Source organism: Nanorana parkeri, unplaced genomic scaffold, assembly GCF_000935625.1.
Source record: "Nanorana parkeri isolate BGI_ZX_2015 unplaced genomic scaffold, ASM93562v1 scaffold711, whole genome shotgun sequence".
Taxonomy (NCBI): domain Eukaryota; kingdom Metazoa; phylum Chordata; class Amphibia; order Anura; family Dicroglossidae; genus Nanorana; species Nanorana parkeri.
Genome location: NW_017306979.1, coordinates 3,302 through 16,102, shown reverse-complemented (window position 1 = coordinate 16,102; position 12,801 = coordinate 3,302). Strand labels below are relative to the sequence as shown.

The 12,801-nt window shown below is 42.3% G+C and overlaps 1 protein-coding gene across 1 annotated transcript in view; it reads right to left on the bottom strand.

The window, feature by feature from the left end:
- EP300 (E1A binding protein p300) overlaps positions 1-12,052 on the bottom strand; it is an 80,475-nt gene extending 68,423 nt beyond the window's left edge. The window contains exons 1-5 of the mRNA XM_018563930.1: positions 11,928-12,052; positions 8,644-8,929; positions 5,707-5,820; positions 4,159-4,407; positions 1,084-1,177 (exon numbers count right to left, since the gene is read on the bottom strand). Of these exons, the coding sequence (XP_018419432.1) occupies positions 1,084-1,177; positions 4,159-4,407; positions 5,707-5,820; positions 8,644-8,929; positions 11,928-12,005 (821 nt within the window). The 5' untranslated portion in view covers positions 12,006-12,052. The remainder of the gene's footprint in view (positions 1-1,083; positions 1,178-4,158; positions 4,408-5,706; positions 5,821-8,643; positions 8,930-11,927) is intronic.
- Between the last annotated feature and the right edge of the window lie 749 nt (positions 12,053-12,801).

Sequence of the window (12,801 nt, the reverse complement as noted above, 5' to 3'; positions counted from 1 at the left end):
GAAAAGTAGACTAGAGCAAGTCTAAAACCCCAGTGCACTTTTTTTTCCCTTGCTGTCTGTCTCTGTTGCAGGTTTTCCCTCACTTGCCAGCTGATGAAACCATTAACATATAACAGTAAGAAAAAGAAGCAGCAGTAAAAACCTGACAAGGAGTCTCTATAATTGTGTATTGGTGTGTAGGAGTGTGTGTATTACGGGGGACTATCGGTATTTGTATTTCTGGGTGTGGGTGTATTATTGTGTGTGTGTGTGTGTGTGTGTGTGGGGGGGGAGGATGTGCACATTCCTGTGTGAGTTTGAAGGTCCTCTATCCATCTGTGGGAAAATAAACACACACACAAACATTAACACATACAACGACATCGCTCTCAGAAATCCTGACAATACACACACAAACCATCACAAAAAAATATACTGAAATATACAAAGAAACTATAATGTCAGTACATGTGATGAACACATGCAGACATTAACACTGGTACCACATATAATTTTTTTTTTTGCAATATGAAATTGTTTAAAATTTTTCAAGTGGCTCCATGGAAGAACATTTGTCAGGTGGCCCCCAAGCGAATGAAGTATGAGACCCCTGGTCTAAACAAAGTGTGGAAATGTGAACCAGGATGCTTGGAACTCTATGCTTACTTTGTGTTTGTTCTCAATGTTACCCCTCCCCCTGCATGAGAAGACTTTTTGTTATGTACTTTTATTCTTTAGCACTGGAACTTAAGAAAACCTAGGAGCCTTTTAACACTTCTCAGTTTTCCTAAAGTAAAACTCAAATTGTATTGGCTGAACATGCATTTCAAGTAGAAAGCCTATTGTTTTCTGCGTGTATGAAGTTTAGTGTTTTTAAAAGGAAACACACGCATAGGTGTGAATGGGTCCATAAGCAGGTAGTGACCTTTTCTGTTCTTGCCTGGTGCTTAGCTGCCTGCTAACAAGCTATTTTTAATGCAGATTGCCACACACTCGAACACAAATATATTTTTAAAAAGCTCTATTTGCATAAAATACATTGCCTACGATCAGGTATTACACTGCTCTGAAAACAACCATTTTATTAACAGTGGGTAAACTTACTTTTGAGAATTAATGCCTAAATGTAGCACAGAATCAGGAAGCAAGTTAGAGCTCTGCACATCAATTCCACCATTGACATCCATTGAATTTGCATCTGCACAAAAGGAAAATAAGAAAAAGTTTTTAAAAGGTTTGGAAAAAAAAATGAGGAATTTGAAATTACAGAACCTGGCAACCAAATTATTTTTCCTAGTCATCGTTCAGGACAGCAACAGAGGATTAGTGAGAATTTATCCCAGGGTGGACTGCAGCACATATGACTTCCTGCCCAAAAGACTGGACTCCTGAGAAAAAAATAAAAATAAAAGCGGCACCAGAGCTTTGTGCCCAAACAGCGACAAAAAAGCCCAAGAAGACTGCATTCACAGAGTAACAAGAAAATAAGTTTTGTAGGTTCATCCAGTGGAAAATAGTTTCTTGCAGCCTCTGCTCGAGCCCAAGTTCAGCACATTTAAAGCTTTTAACTTTCTGAAGTCCAGGAAAATGTTCAAATAGAAGTGCAAACATCTCTTGATGCTCAATACAAGTTATTTATCATTTCATTATTTATCACAAGACAGTTGAAACACTATCTTGAGATTCGTGAAATTGGAATGCCACCTTTATAATGAACAGAACTCTGGAAGCTCGGCCCAAAAAAGGAAAGCAGATGGCAAACAACTTGTAACTAGCATTGCCTGTGGGCTTTCTGCAGCTGATCTTTTCACCATTACTGACTTACCATGCCTTGTACTACATTATGTCTTTGTGAAGGTAGCCATCTTGGTAGATGCAACGATTTGCTTCCTAAAGTCAGCTCTCAACAAAGAGAACAGCGAGTAGCACAGTAGTAACAATACAAATTCTCACTCCAAATCCCCTAGGACTAGCAATCAGACAGCAGTGCTTAAGATCTCACTGCAGGTATAAAAACTAGGCTCCATCACATAAAGGAAGTGCACTGACATTTTTCAGGGTATTACTCAGGTACAGTTAAGATTTCTTGATCTTCCCTATAACATAGCAACTCTCCACTTTTTGAGTTTAGGTTCAATTTAGGGAGAGACCCAGGACCAGCCTTCAAAACCAAAGGGTTATAAAAAAAAAAAAGGGTTTTGGTTTTCAATCAAGAGGCTGTATTTCAGTTATCTGAGGAACTCAAGTCACCCGCAGCACAGTCTTACCTGTGACATATTTTAAAGTGGTTAAAAACAGCATCAGTTAAAAGGACAATTGATATATCCTATTCTAAAAGGATCCAACAAGTCTTTAAACACAGGGGATTCAAACCAAAAAGAGAACCTGGTGACAGCCTTACAGATTTGGGTAACAGAAACACACTTGCCACAAGTGATGGTGCCAAAGAAGGAAACCTTGCACGTGAGAGGGGCCAGAGGGATATCTTAGAGGTTCAAAGGGTGGCTTCTGCAGCACTAACAGAACTAAGTTGTGGTCTTTACAAGAGAGTAAAAAGGCTAGTGGCCTCTGGGAAAAAAAATCGCCATGGCAGAAATTTGGCCCTTGATCGTACTCAAGGTTCAATGCTGGTCTAGGCAAGACTGGAGGAAAGAGGATGCATCCTATGGAGAACTTCCTGAGCCAGGCCGTTAAGCCAGCAACTGAGAAGCATTGTCAAGTAACAGTGCTTGGGACAATAGGTCCGAACAATCTGTAAGTGCCCTTGGAGAATCTGCCAGTAGTTTGTCTACAGCCGCTTACCACAATCTCATGGGCCAGTTGGGAGCAATGAGGATCACCAGAATGTCCTTCATCTTGATCGCGTAAAGGAGGCAAGAGTTTCAGAGAAGGGAAGGAGTAGAGAAGGCTCAAATGACACAGCAGAGTCACCAATGAATCTGTTGGAAAGATCTGGGGATCACCAGTCCTGGAAACATTCCTGTCCAGCCTATTGGGCCTGGATTCCAGAAAGTCCATTTCTGGCACCCCCCACTTGAGACAAAGGTCACAAAACAGCTCCGGGTGAAGGAACCATTTTGTAGGATACAGACAGAGGAAGTCCACCTACAATTTTCCACACGTGGGATATGCATGGTGGACAGGGTGGACACTTGAAGTGTTTAGGAGAAGAACACAGTTTTTCAAGGCGACCATACAACACCAGCTGTAAAGGAACATGTAAAGGGCAGGTTTTGGCATGTGTCACCATTTTTAAGGAACACAGACTAGTCACCTTCGGCATGATCAATGCAGGTGACTGACTGAACAATCATGCATCCACAAGGAAAGGGACAAAGACCCGGATGTGGAGAGGGAAGGGGAGAAAGAGCAGTCTAGAGCTACCATAATGGGCTTTTAACCGAGAAAGCCGGAATTCCATGTTACTTGCTCCACCAAAAAGGGCCAGAGCAGGTTTAAGTCTAGAAATGATTGCATCCCAAGCTCCTTTTTGTAAGACCCATCTTTTTTGTGTAGGGGGTCCTTTAAGAGACCCATGTCTTCAACATAGAAATCACTGTTCGATACCTGAGACAAGATGCACGCTGAACAGGGTTCCTTTGGAAATGATGCTGTCAGAAAGTAATAAATAGATACAAATAATAAAGGGCCATTAGTTACTGGGGACCTTTTTTATTTTTAATCTCTGGTTTTCTTGTTCTGGTGGATGGACTTTCACCCATTAGCTGTCCTGGAAGATGACTGGAAAATATTAAAGGTAAAATGAGAAGCTGAAAAACATATGGTGTATTTTTGCACTGTTAGCTACAGACTTGGATCCTTCCTTCGATCTGAACCATCCAATCTACTCTACATATTTGTCTGAGGATATCAGTTTTCTAAAAAGGTATTATTACTAACTGGTATTGATACATTAGCAATCAGAAAGATCACAGGTTAGCAGATTGTTTTTCTCCGCTTTACATTTTTAAAAATGTTTTTCTTTTTTAAGCAAGGTTAGGCAGATCTTTAAAGAGACATTTCATAAAATACGAAGCTGCAGCCAACTGCTCACTATTGAAAGCACAAAGAAAAAAATACATGGGGGGAAAAAAAAAAAACATGAAACCCAAAATCCTGCATGTAATTGTGCCTTTATATTCTGAATACGCAATAGTAGGTAAAAAAAAGAAAACTTACTTATTGAGTTCATAGAGCGCATTGCCTGAGTTGACTGCCCTGGTTGATGAACCTTAGCTTGTGTATGAGATTGGGATTGCATCTGGTTCCCCTGATATGGTAATCCCAGAGCTGCATAAGCTCTCTCAATAGAGCTAGGATCAATCTGGTTGTTAGAATTAATGGAGGGTGTTGGCTGTTGGTTCACATTGCCAGCGGTACTCGCAGTCCCTGTAGCTCCTACAGTTATTGGTGGGCTACCAAACAAAGCTGTAAAGAAACACTGCCATTAATAAAAAAATACGATGCATAAAAATAAATTTTATTCATCATCAATCTGTAAATTATTTTATATTGATATTTAATCCCCTGTTGAGGTCGATGCCATATTTAAATGTGAGCTGTGCTTCTCATCCCGCAACCCTTGATCTGCGCGCGCGCGCACACACGCACGCACACACACACTGTAAAACCTTTTGCACCTGTGGCTCTTCCTTAGTGCACCAATCACCCAGCTAGATTAGGAATACTGACAGAGCTGGAAGAGTTTTGCGAAGAGGAAAGGGGAGACCCACACACGACTCAAGGTCTAAATTTATGCATCTATCAAATACTAACTTTAAAAAAGGAGAATTATGAGGCGAGTGATTTTAACTCAGCCTCATAATCTGAGCCAACCTGTGACAATGAAACTGTCACAGGTTGGCTCAGTAGATCGGGGAGCGAACACATAGCGGGGCTCGCTCACTTCTCGATCTATCCGTGCAGAGAGCCGTGACTGTCACTCACGGCTCCCTGCAGGGATCCCCCCTCCGCAGTCCAATCCTAGCTCGCGGTATACTGAGCTTTGGGTGACGGGAGGACGCTAGTTTGTGTCCTCCCGTTACCCTTAGGAGAACTATGGGGGAAAGCCCTAACCCCATAGTTTTCCTTTAAGAGGGTATTTACTTATGCAATCATTTACATTTATGTGATTGGACACTGGAAAAACAGCTGTAAGGACAGCCTGAATACCTGGAGCAATAGCACAATGCGGCAACTGCACAAAGTGCCCCGGTATGTGCCCCATGCAGGATCCAGTGCCCTGAGCACATTACAGGCCAGCTCTGCATCTTCCTTCTGCTGGGTTCAAGATACAGTCTATTAGGCATCCACCACCTAAGGACACTAGCAAAAAACTGTAGGAGTCAGAGGGGTTATACAGGGATGCCCTTACAGCTTTGATTTGCGTTGCGATTTTGTGTCAAATCACCTGAAGATAGTAATTGCAATGCTAAAAATTGTATAAACACCTATTTGCAGTTCTGCTTTAGGAAGGCAACACTATACTCCCCAAAGTATAAATCCCCAAAGCTCTACTAAATCTTAATTACTTGCTGGTGCAATTTTAACAGTGAAAGTGAGCCTTTTGGATAAGGTCTTTTACAAAGAAGCGCACCTTACGTTAATCATCAGCCTAGAGTTACACAGCACAGCAACAACAAATAACAACCTTACACAACTCTGGTAGGAAATGCACGTTTCTCCAATAAACTGTGTAAAACACCCAAGACTCTAACATATACATACATTGTTGGTTACGCTTATCCCCAGCATTCTTCAGCGGTAAACAGACTGGGCAGTCATGTCGAGTACAGTTCTTCCAGTGAGAAATTATCTGTCGTGAAGAGGCACAGTGTGCAACTAAAGCCATAAAAAAAAAAGAAGATGGAAGGAAAGGAAGATGAAAGAAGGAAACACCGCTGTTAGACATGTACATATTATAACATTTAATAAATAAGTTGAACAATATGGGACCCAGCACAAAACCCTGAGGCACACCGCTCATTACACTAGCCCAGTCTGAAAAGGTGCCATTTGCAGATAATCTCTGGACCCGTTCCCGTAGCCAGTTCTCTATCCACGTACACACCACCTCATCTATGCCCATAGCTCTCAGCTTGTGTAGCAAGCGTTTGTGTGGTACCGTGTCAAAAGCCTTTGAGAAATCTAGATATACCACATCTACCGGCCTCCCTCCATCGATATCTCTACTCACCCCCTCATAAAAAGTTAGCAGGTTAGTCAGGCAGGAACGATCTTTCCTGAACCCATGCTGATTGTCATTAACTATCCCATCTTCCTGAACAAAATCTAACAGATAATCCTTTATTATTCCCTCTAGCAGTTTACAAACTACCGATGTTAGACTGACCGGCCTATAGTTCCCAGGTTGGCACCTAGCTCCCTTTTTGAATATTGGGACTACCGTAGCCCTCCGCCAATCACTGGGGATCCTACCAGTCATTAAGGAGTCCTTAAAAATGAGGATTAATGGTCTAGTTATAACCTGGCTTAATTCCTTAAGTACCTTGGGGTGCAGGTTATCCGGACCCACTGCTTTGTTTGCATTGAGCATTTTAAGTCTTTGTTGTATCCCGGTTTCCGTCAACCACTGGGGTATATTTTGAGTTAAACTGGGAGTTTTACCATGTGTGTCAAACCCGTTTCCCTCCTGAGTGTATACCGAGGAGAAAAAAGTGTTCAGCGCCTCGGCCCTCTCGTTGTCGTTTGTGACTAGCTTCCCGCTTTCATCCTTTATTGGGCCTATCTGCTCCTTTCTCACCTTTTTACTGTTAATATATTGGTAAAATTTTTTGGGGTTCTTTTTACTATCTGCAGCGATATGCTTTTCGCACTCAGTTTTAGCTGCCTGGGTTACTAGTTTACATTTTTGTTACATTCTTTGTAGTTAAGGAACGCCAATGCTGTCCCTTCCGTCTTATATTTTATAAATGCCGCTCTCTTGTCCTTGACGTGTTGTTTTACAGTTTTATTAAACCATATAGGTTTAGTCTTTGATCTTTTTCTCCCTAAAAAGGTATACACTTTGAACTAGCAGTATGTAGTGTGTTTTTAAAACAATCCCACATCTGGTCTGTGTTTAGGTTGAGAAATAAGGTTTTCCCATTTTATTTCCCCCACTAGGTTGCGCAGCTTATCAAAGTTGGCCCTTCTGAAATTTATGGTTGTAATCCGTCCAGCACACTTTCCCTTTCTGTATTCAATATTAAAAGTAATCACATTGTGATCACTATTACCCAATGACTCCCTAATTACAATATCCTCGATTAACTCTGCATTATTAGTGACAATTAGATCTAGAATGGCATTTTTTCTGCTCGGAATCTCCACCATCTGGTCCATGAAATTGTCACGCAACATGTTCAGAAATCGTCCCGCCTTCGCCGGACCCGAGGTTCCATTAGCCCAATTGATGTATGGGTAATTGAAGTCACCCATCACGACTACATTGCCGTCTCTCCCAGCTATTCCTATCTGCGAGTGAAGGTTGACTTCTCCCTCTTCACCTATATTTGGAGGTTTATAGCAAATACCCACCAGAGGTTTTCGGCTAGTGTCCGCCATATCTAGCTCCAGCCATAAGGTTTCCACATCTTCCCCATTATTTGACGCGATATCGTCCCTTATATGCATATTTAGATTATTTTTTACGTAAATGCAAACCCCCCCCCCGCCCACCTTCTCCCACCTCAGTCCCTCCTAAACAGGTTATACCCCTCTATATTAGTAGCCCAGTCATGCGTGCTGTCCAGCCAGGTTTCCGCTATACCCACTATGTCGAAGTCCTCATCGATTAGCCTAATTTTACACTGTATAGCAAAAAGATATGATTATTAAATATTATCCAATTACAAAAAAACAGTTTAAGACTCCAAACTTTATATTTTACCATTTTTAATTTATCATATATTAAGCAAGATACACTCCACCTACTAAATGTGCTGCAACTTGCTTCAGATGCCAATTTGAAGTTAGTTCTTTACATGTTAGTCATGTACTAACATGACCACATATTGAGCCTTTCTACAGACTCGACAGATCAGTTTTCAATGCCACCTACTGCAGCGTGGGAACATTAAAGGAGACCTGTGAGGTGAGTACTTTTCACTCACCTCATAGTTCTAGCCAACATGTGACAATGAGAGTGTCACAGGTCGGCTCAGTAGATCGGGAGGTGAGCGAACACATACCGGCGTTCGCTCACCTCTCGATCCTGTCACAGCTCTCTGCCTGGCATGTCTGCAGGTTGTCGGCATGGCATGTCTGACCACTGTGCTTTGGGTCTATGAATCCCTTTCAGTAGTTCACTCAAAAGGTTTCCATGCGGTCATGAGGGATCATCTATTGCAAAAAGAGAATCCACATAGAGTCCAGGTTAGGAGACTCCATTTATATCCATATATATTTCTTTAGATCTGCAACCAGGGCATCCATGGATTCCATTAGAAATCTATTTAGTAAGCAGTAATTAGCTGCAGTCATTGTGGAATTGGTTTCTTGCTTAACAGCAGTAGCACTTGTGTCTCCAAATGTCTGACAGACCTTAACTGCATCTGATCTCTCAGGTACTGTACAGTGCATCATACTTTTAAACCATCATAGCGTTGAAGCGAGATTAACATTTAAATGTTTCACATAAATAAGAAACCAGATCAAACATACCTTGGCATGTTTTTCCAGCCTGGCAGTGGGTCATATGATTCAGCACATTCTTCATGGTACGACAATGAGGTAAGTTGCACTGGCGCACCTCACCACTGGCTTGTTCTCTTCTCTGGCACTTATGAGCATGTAATAAAAGAACTAATTGTTGCTGGATCAGCTTTCGCTTTTCAGGATCTGCTGTAGGCGCTCCAGAACCAATTCCTTGTTGAGCACTAGGACCCATACTCTGAGGGCTTGAAGAAACAATGTTGGTTTGGGAAATCTGAGCAGACGACTGTTGATCCTGAATGGTGAGGGGGAAGATAATGTTTATGTATTAACATTTATTACTTTCAATGAACAAAATTATATAAAATATGTTGCCCATGTGGACCAGATCTCCCTGTCCATTTTATAAAAGGTACTGAAAAGAAACCTTTCTTGTTGAAGTGATTTGGTATGGGTGAACAATGACAACTCAAGACAAATTTGTTAAATTAGGTGCTTGTGTTTAAAAACGAAATATAGTAACAATATTGTCAAATGAAAAATGAATTTAATAGATCTTACAGGACTTCGGTAGTATGTCATGCCCTTCTACCCCTCCGCCCTTTATTTCATTTGTACATAGCTTTGCAACTCCTTGTACCACAATTAGAGATGCACCGATACCGGTTTTTCGTTTCGTTATCGAGTACAGATATTTTTTTTCCGGTACTAGCTGATACAGAGTGTCAGTGCCGTGTGCCCCGATTATCAGGAAGTTGGGCAGCGGATCATGGCCTGTCGCCCAGCTTCCTGATTGCCTGTGAAGCCCGGTCATTCGATGCCGCCCAGCTTCCTGATTAGTTAGGAAGCCAGACTGCCTAGCAACAAGTAAAAGACGGTTTCGTAGCCAATCATGAAGCCGGGTCATAACCTTCCGCAGGGGCGTCCCGAGGCTGGGTGACACCCGGAGCGGTTACCAGGTGCCACCCCGCCCACACGTCATCGCGCAGCAATCTTCTGATACCTGCCGGCGGCCATCTTGGTGATGGATGCCGGCAGGGAGAGGAGGGGACAGTCACCCGGCGGGATAAGGTATGCCGCTGGGTCCCCTCCTCTCTCTCCTGATACTGTCGGGTGTTCGGTCCATGGCCGAAAGCCAGACATTTAAGAGGGGGGTGACACCAAAATGACTGTCAGTCATTTTGGAGTCACCCCTCCAATGGTGTCACCCGGGTGCGGGCCACACCCCCCTTGTGACACCACTGACCCTCCGCCCAGCTTCCTAATTGGAAAGGAATCCGTCTCCATGCTCCCTCGGCACTGCCGGTCAGAGGGAGATGTCCCTCTGGCCGAAAGTTCCGGTATTGGAGTTAAGTATCGGAGCATTTGGGCAAGCATGAGTACTCACACAAATACCAATATTTGTATTGGTATTGGTGCATCCGTAACCACAACATAATTTGTGTCATTTTAAAAGGTTGTAGATTAAAATGTAGATCTTATCTACAGTAAGGACAGAGCTTCTGATGTCACTGCACTGAGCTGAGCCGGACGAACAGGTTTTTTTCATCGCTTTGCTGCCATTTGCCTTGCTGGTTTGATCCAGCAATACCCAATGCCTGTACTGTTTACACCATTGTGAGTACGCATTTTTATTTAATAAATTGCATTTTATTGGACGTTACGCACTATGTCCTTGTCCTTTTTCTTTCCTCCTGGATTTATGCTGGTACCAGTGATCTGAGGAGAGCTTATCGCCTGTGCATGGGCTTCCCTTCCCCATTAAGAAGGGAAAAAGCGCATTTGACCTAGCTCTGTGGGTCTACCTCCCCAGGTGAGCACTCACTTGTTATCACTCACTGGGTGGAGGTGAAGGTCTGCCTGCATTGTGTGATTATCCTTACCTGAGAGTTACATGCAGATTGGCTGCGAATTATCTGAGGAATTTTCTTGCACAATCTCCATTGTTTCCTTTTGTTTTTTCCTGGGACTCTTTTTGTCTTTATTGTTATTGTGTGTAGATATATTTTTTATACCTCATTTGTTTGAAGGCTCATATATGCGATTCATTTATATATGTTTCAATGTATTAGAGGTGTATGATTATTAGCTCGGCACACATTGTTTTTCACATTTTCCAGATATTTAGTTACCGTATTTTTTGCTCCATAAGACGCACTTTCTTCCCCCAAAAGGCAGGGGGAAATGTGTGTGCATCTTATGGAGCGAATCCCTCGTTTTTGTACATTTAGCCTTGCTATAAAGCAGAGCTAAACGTAAAGTGGAAGCCGCTGCTCGTTTAATACAAGTGATATGTTCAGATCACTTGTATTAAAACCGAGCGGCGGCGCCCCCCACCGTGGTTTTCGGGTAACCCGTTCTTATGTGGGACCCCTGACCACGGGATAGGAGCTCACCGTAGAGCCCCTAGGCCGTTCTTCATCTGCTCTGTGTGATCACGGAGACAGGTGGCGCTGTAATCACAGCGCCACCTGTCTCAGTTGTCACTTACTGCAGCTTCTGTCACAGAAACAGCATGCGTCTCATGTACCGGTGAGCTTTATGGACCGCAAAATACGGTATATCCTTAGTGCTTGGTAGCTCTTATTTTCACATTACACTTACTGGCGCTGATCACCTTGTTTATTTTTATCTACAGTAAGACTATTTTCATACGTGCATGTATTCTTAAACGGATGTTGCCTGTATTTTATATCTGTACATGAGTTGAAGTATATCTAGCTTTTATAAATTCCCCTTTCACCTTTGTAACTGTCGGAGATATTGGAGCTTTTGTTGAAGAGATACCATACCTAATACAAAAAAAAGCGCACCACCATGTCATTTTTTTAAGCGCATCTTCTACATAATTTACAAATATATAAATCGAGCCTTTAGACAAAAAGGATATCAGAAGTGTGATTTTTTTATGTAGCGGAATTGAAACACTCAATGTCAAGGTTTACTTCTTAAATTTAGGAAGGTTTTTGTTTTTTTCTAACCAGTTTAAATCTTTGTAACGTTTTAAAACCTTGACCTCAAGTGGTTAAGCAATAAAGCCTTCAATGTCTGCACCAAACCTGTAGATTAGTCTTTTAAAGAGCATTACTGGTAAGGTCATCTCTTTGCTCAGCCTGTAAATGAAAATCAGAATTTTTTATACCCTCTTATTTTGCGTGAGTGTCTAAAAAGTCCTGAATCCATTAATCACTATGATAGCCAGCGAACTAATATTTTTAGAAGAGAAAGGTGAGCAACAGCGAACTCCCCACTACTCAACTACAGGTTTCTTCCATCAGCTCTGGAATACTCACCATGTTTGTCAGGCTAGTTGCAGGTTTCTTTTCCAATGGAAACTCTGAAACACTCCGCATAGCAGCTTTGTTCTGCATTTGTAAACTAATCCCCGCAGCTCCCTCCTGTGGGCATGAATTCTGACCATACGATGCCCCATATGGATTAGAATTGTTCATTATTCCAAGCTAGAAAGAGAAAAATAGTTCAATTGAGAAAAAGTAAGACCTAAATAATGCAACTATTGAAGAACCCCAATCAGCATCAAAGTATAACTCAAATAATAAAAAAAAAATAATGCCATTCAAAATTATAAGATAGGTTTAGAAAAAGGCTGGAAAAAAGGGTGAAAAAAACCAACATCTATTGCAACACTGAAAGGGCAACCTGATACATTTCCTAGATATCGCCTAGCATCCTCTAATAATTGATACTACTAATATCAGCTGTAAAAAAACCTAGACCAGGAGTGCCCATTAGGTAGATTGTGATCTACCAGTAGCTCTCAAAGTTGATGCTGGCAGATCACGAAGGGTGTGAATGGCGGCCCCTTTATTCCATTTTGGTATATTTATATCGCTGTGCACACATGATTTCCTATTAGCCTGAGTCTGATCAGCCAAGCTCCCTGACACCTTTCTGGTGGATACTGGTGGCTGAAGTGCTATGTATTAGATCAAAGAATATGCGTTTACACAGCCTGTTGCACTACACTGTTTGCAAAATTCAGCAAGGTGAGCGGGGAGAGACAGCGAGGGAGGATGAGCGGGGAGAGACAGCGAGGGAGGATGAGCGGGGAGAGACAGCGAGGGAGGATGAGCGGGGAGAGACAGCGAGGGAGGATGAGCGGGGAGAGACAGCGAGGGAGGATGAGCGGGGAGAGACAGCGAGGGA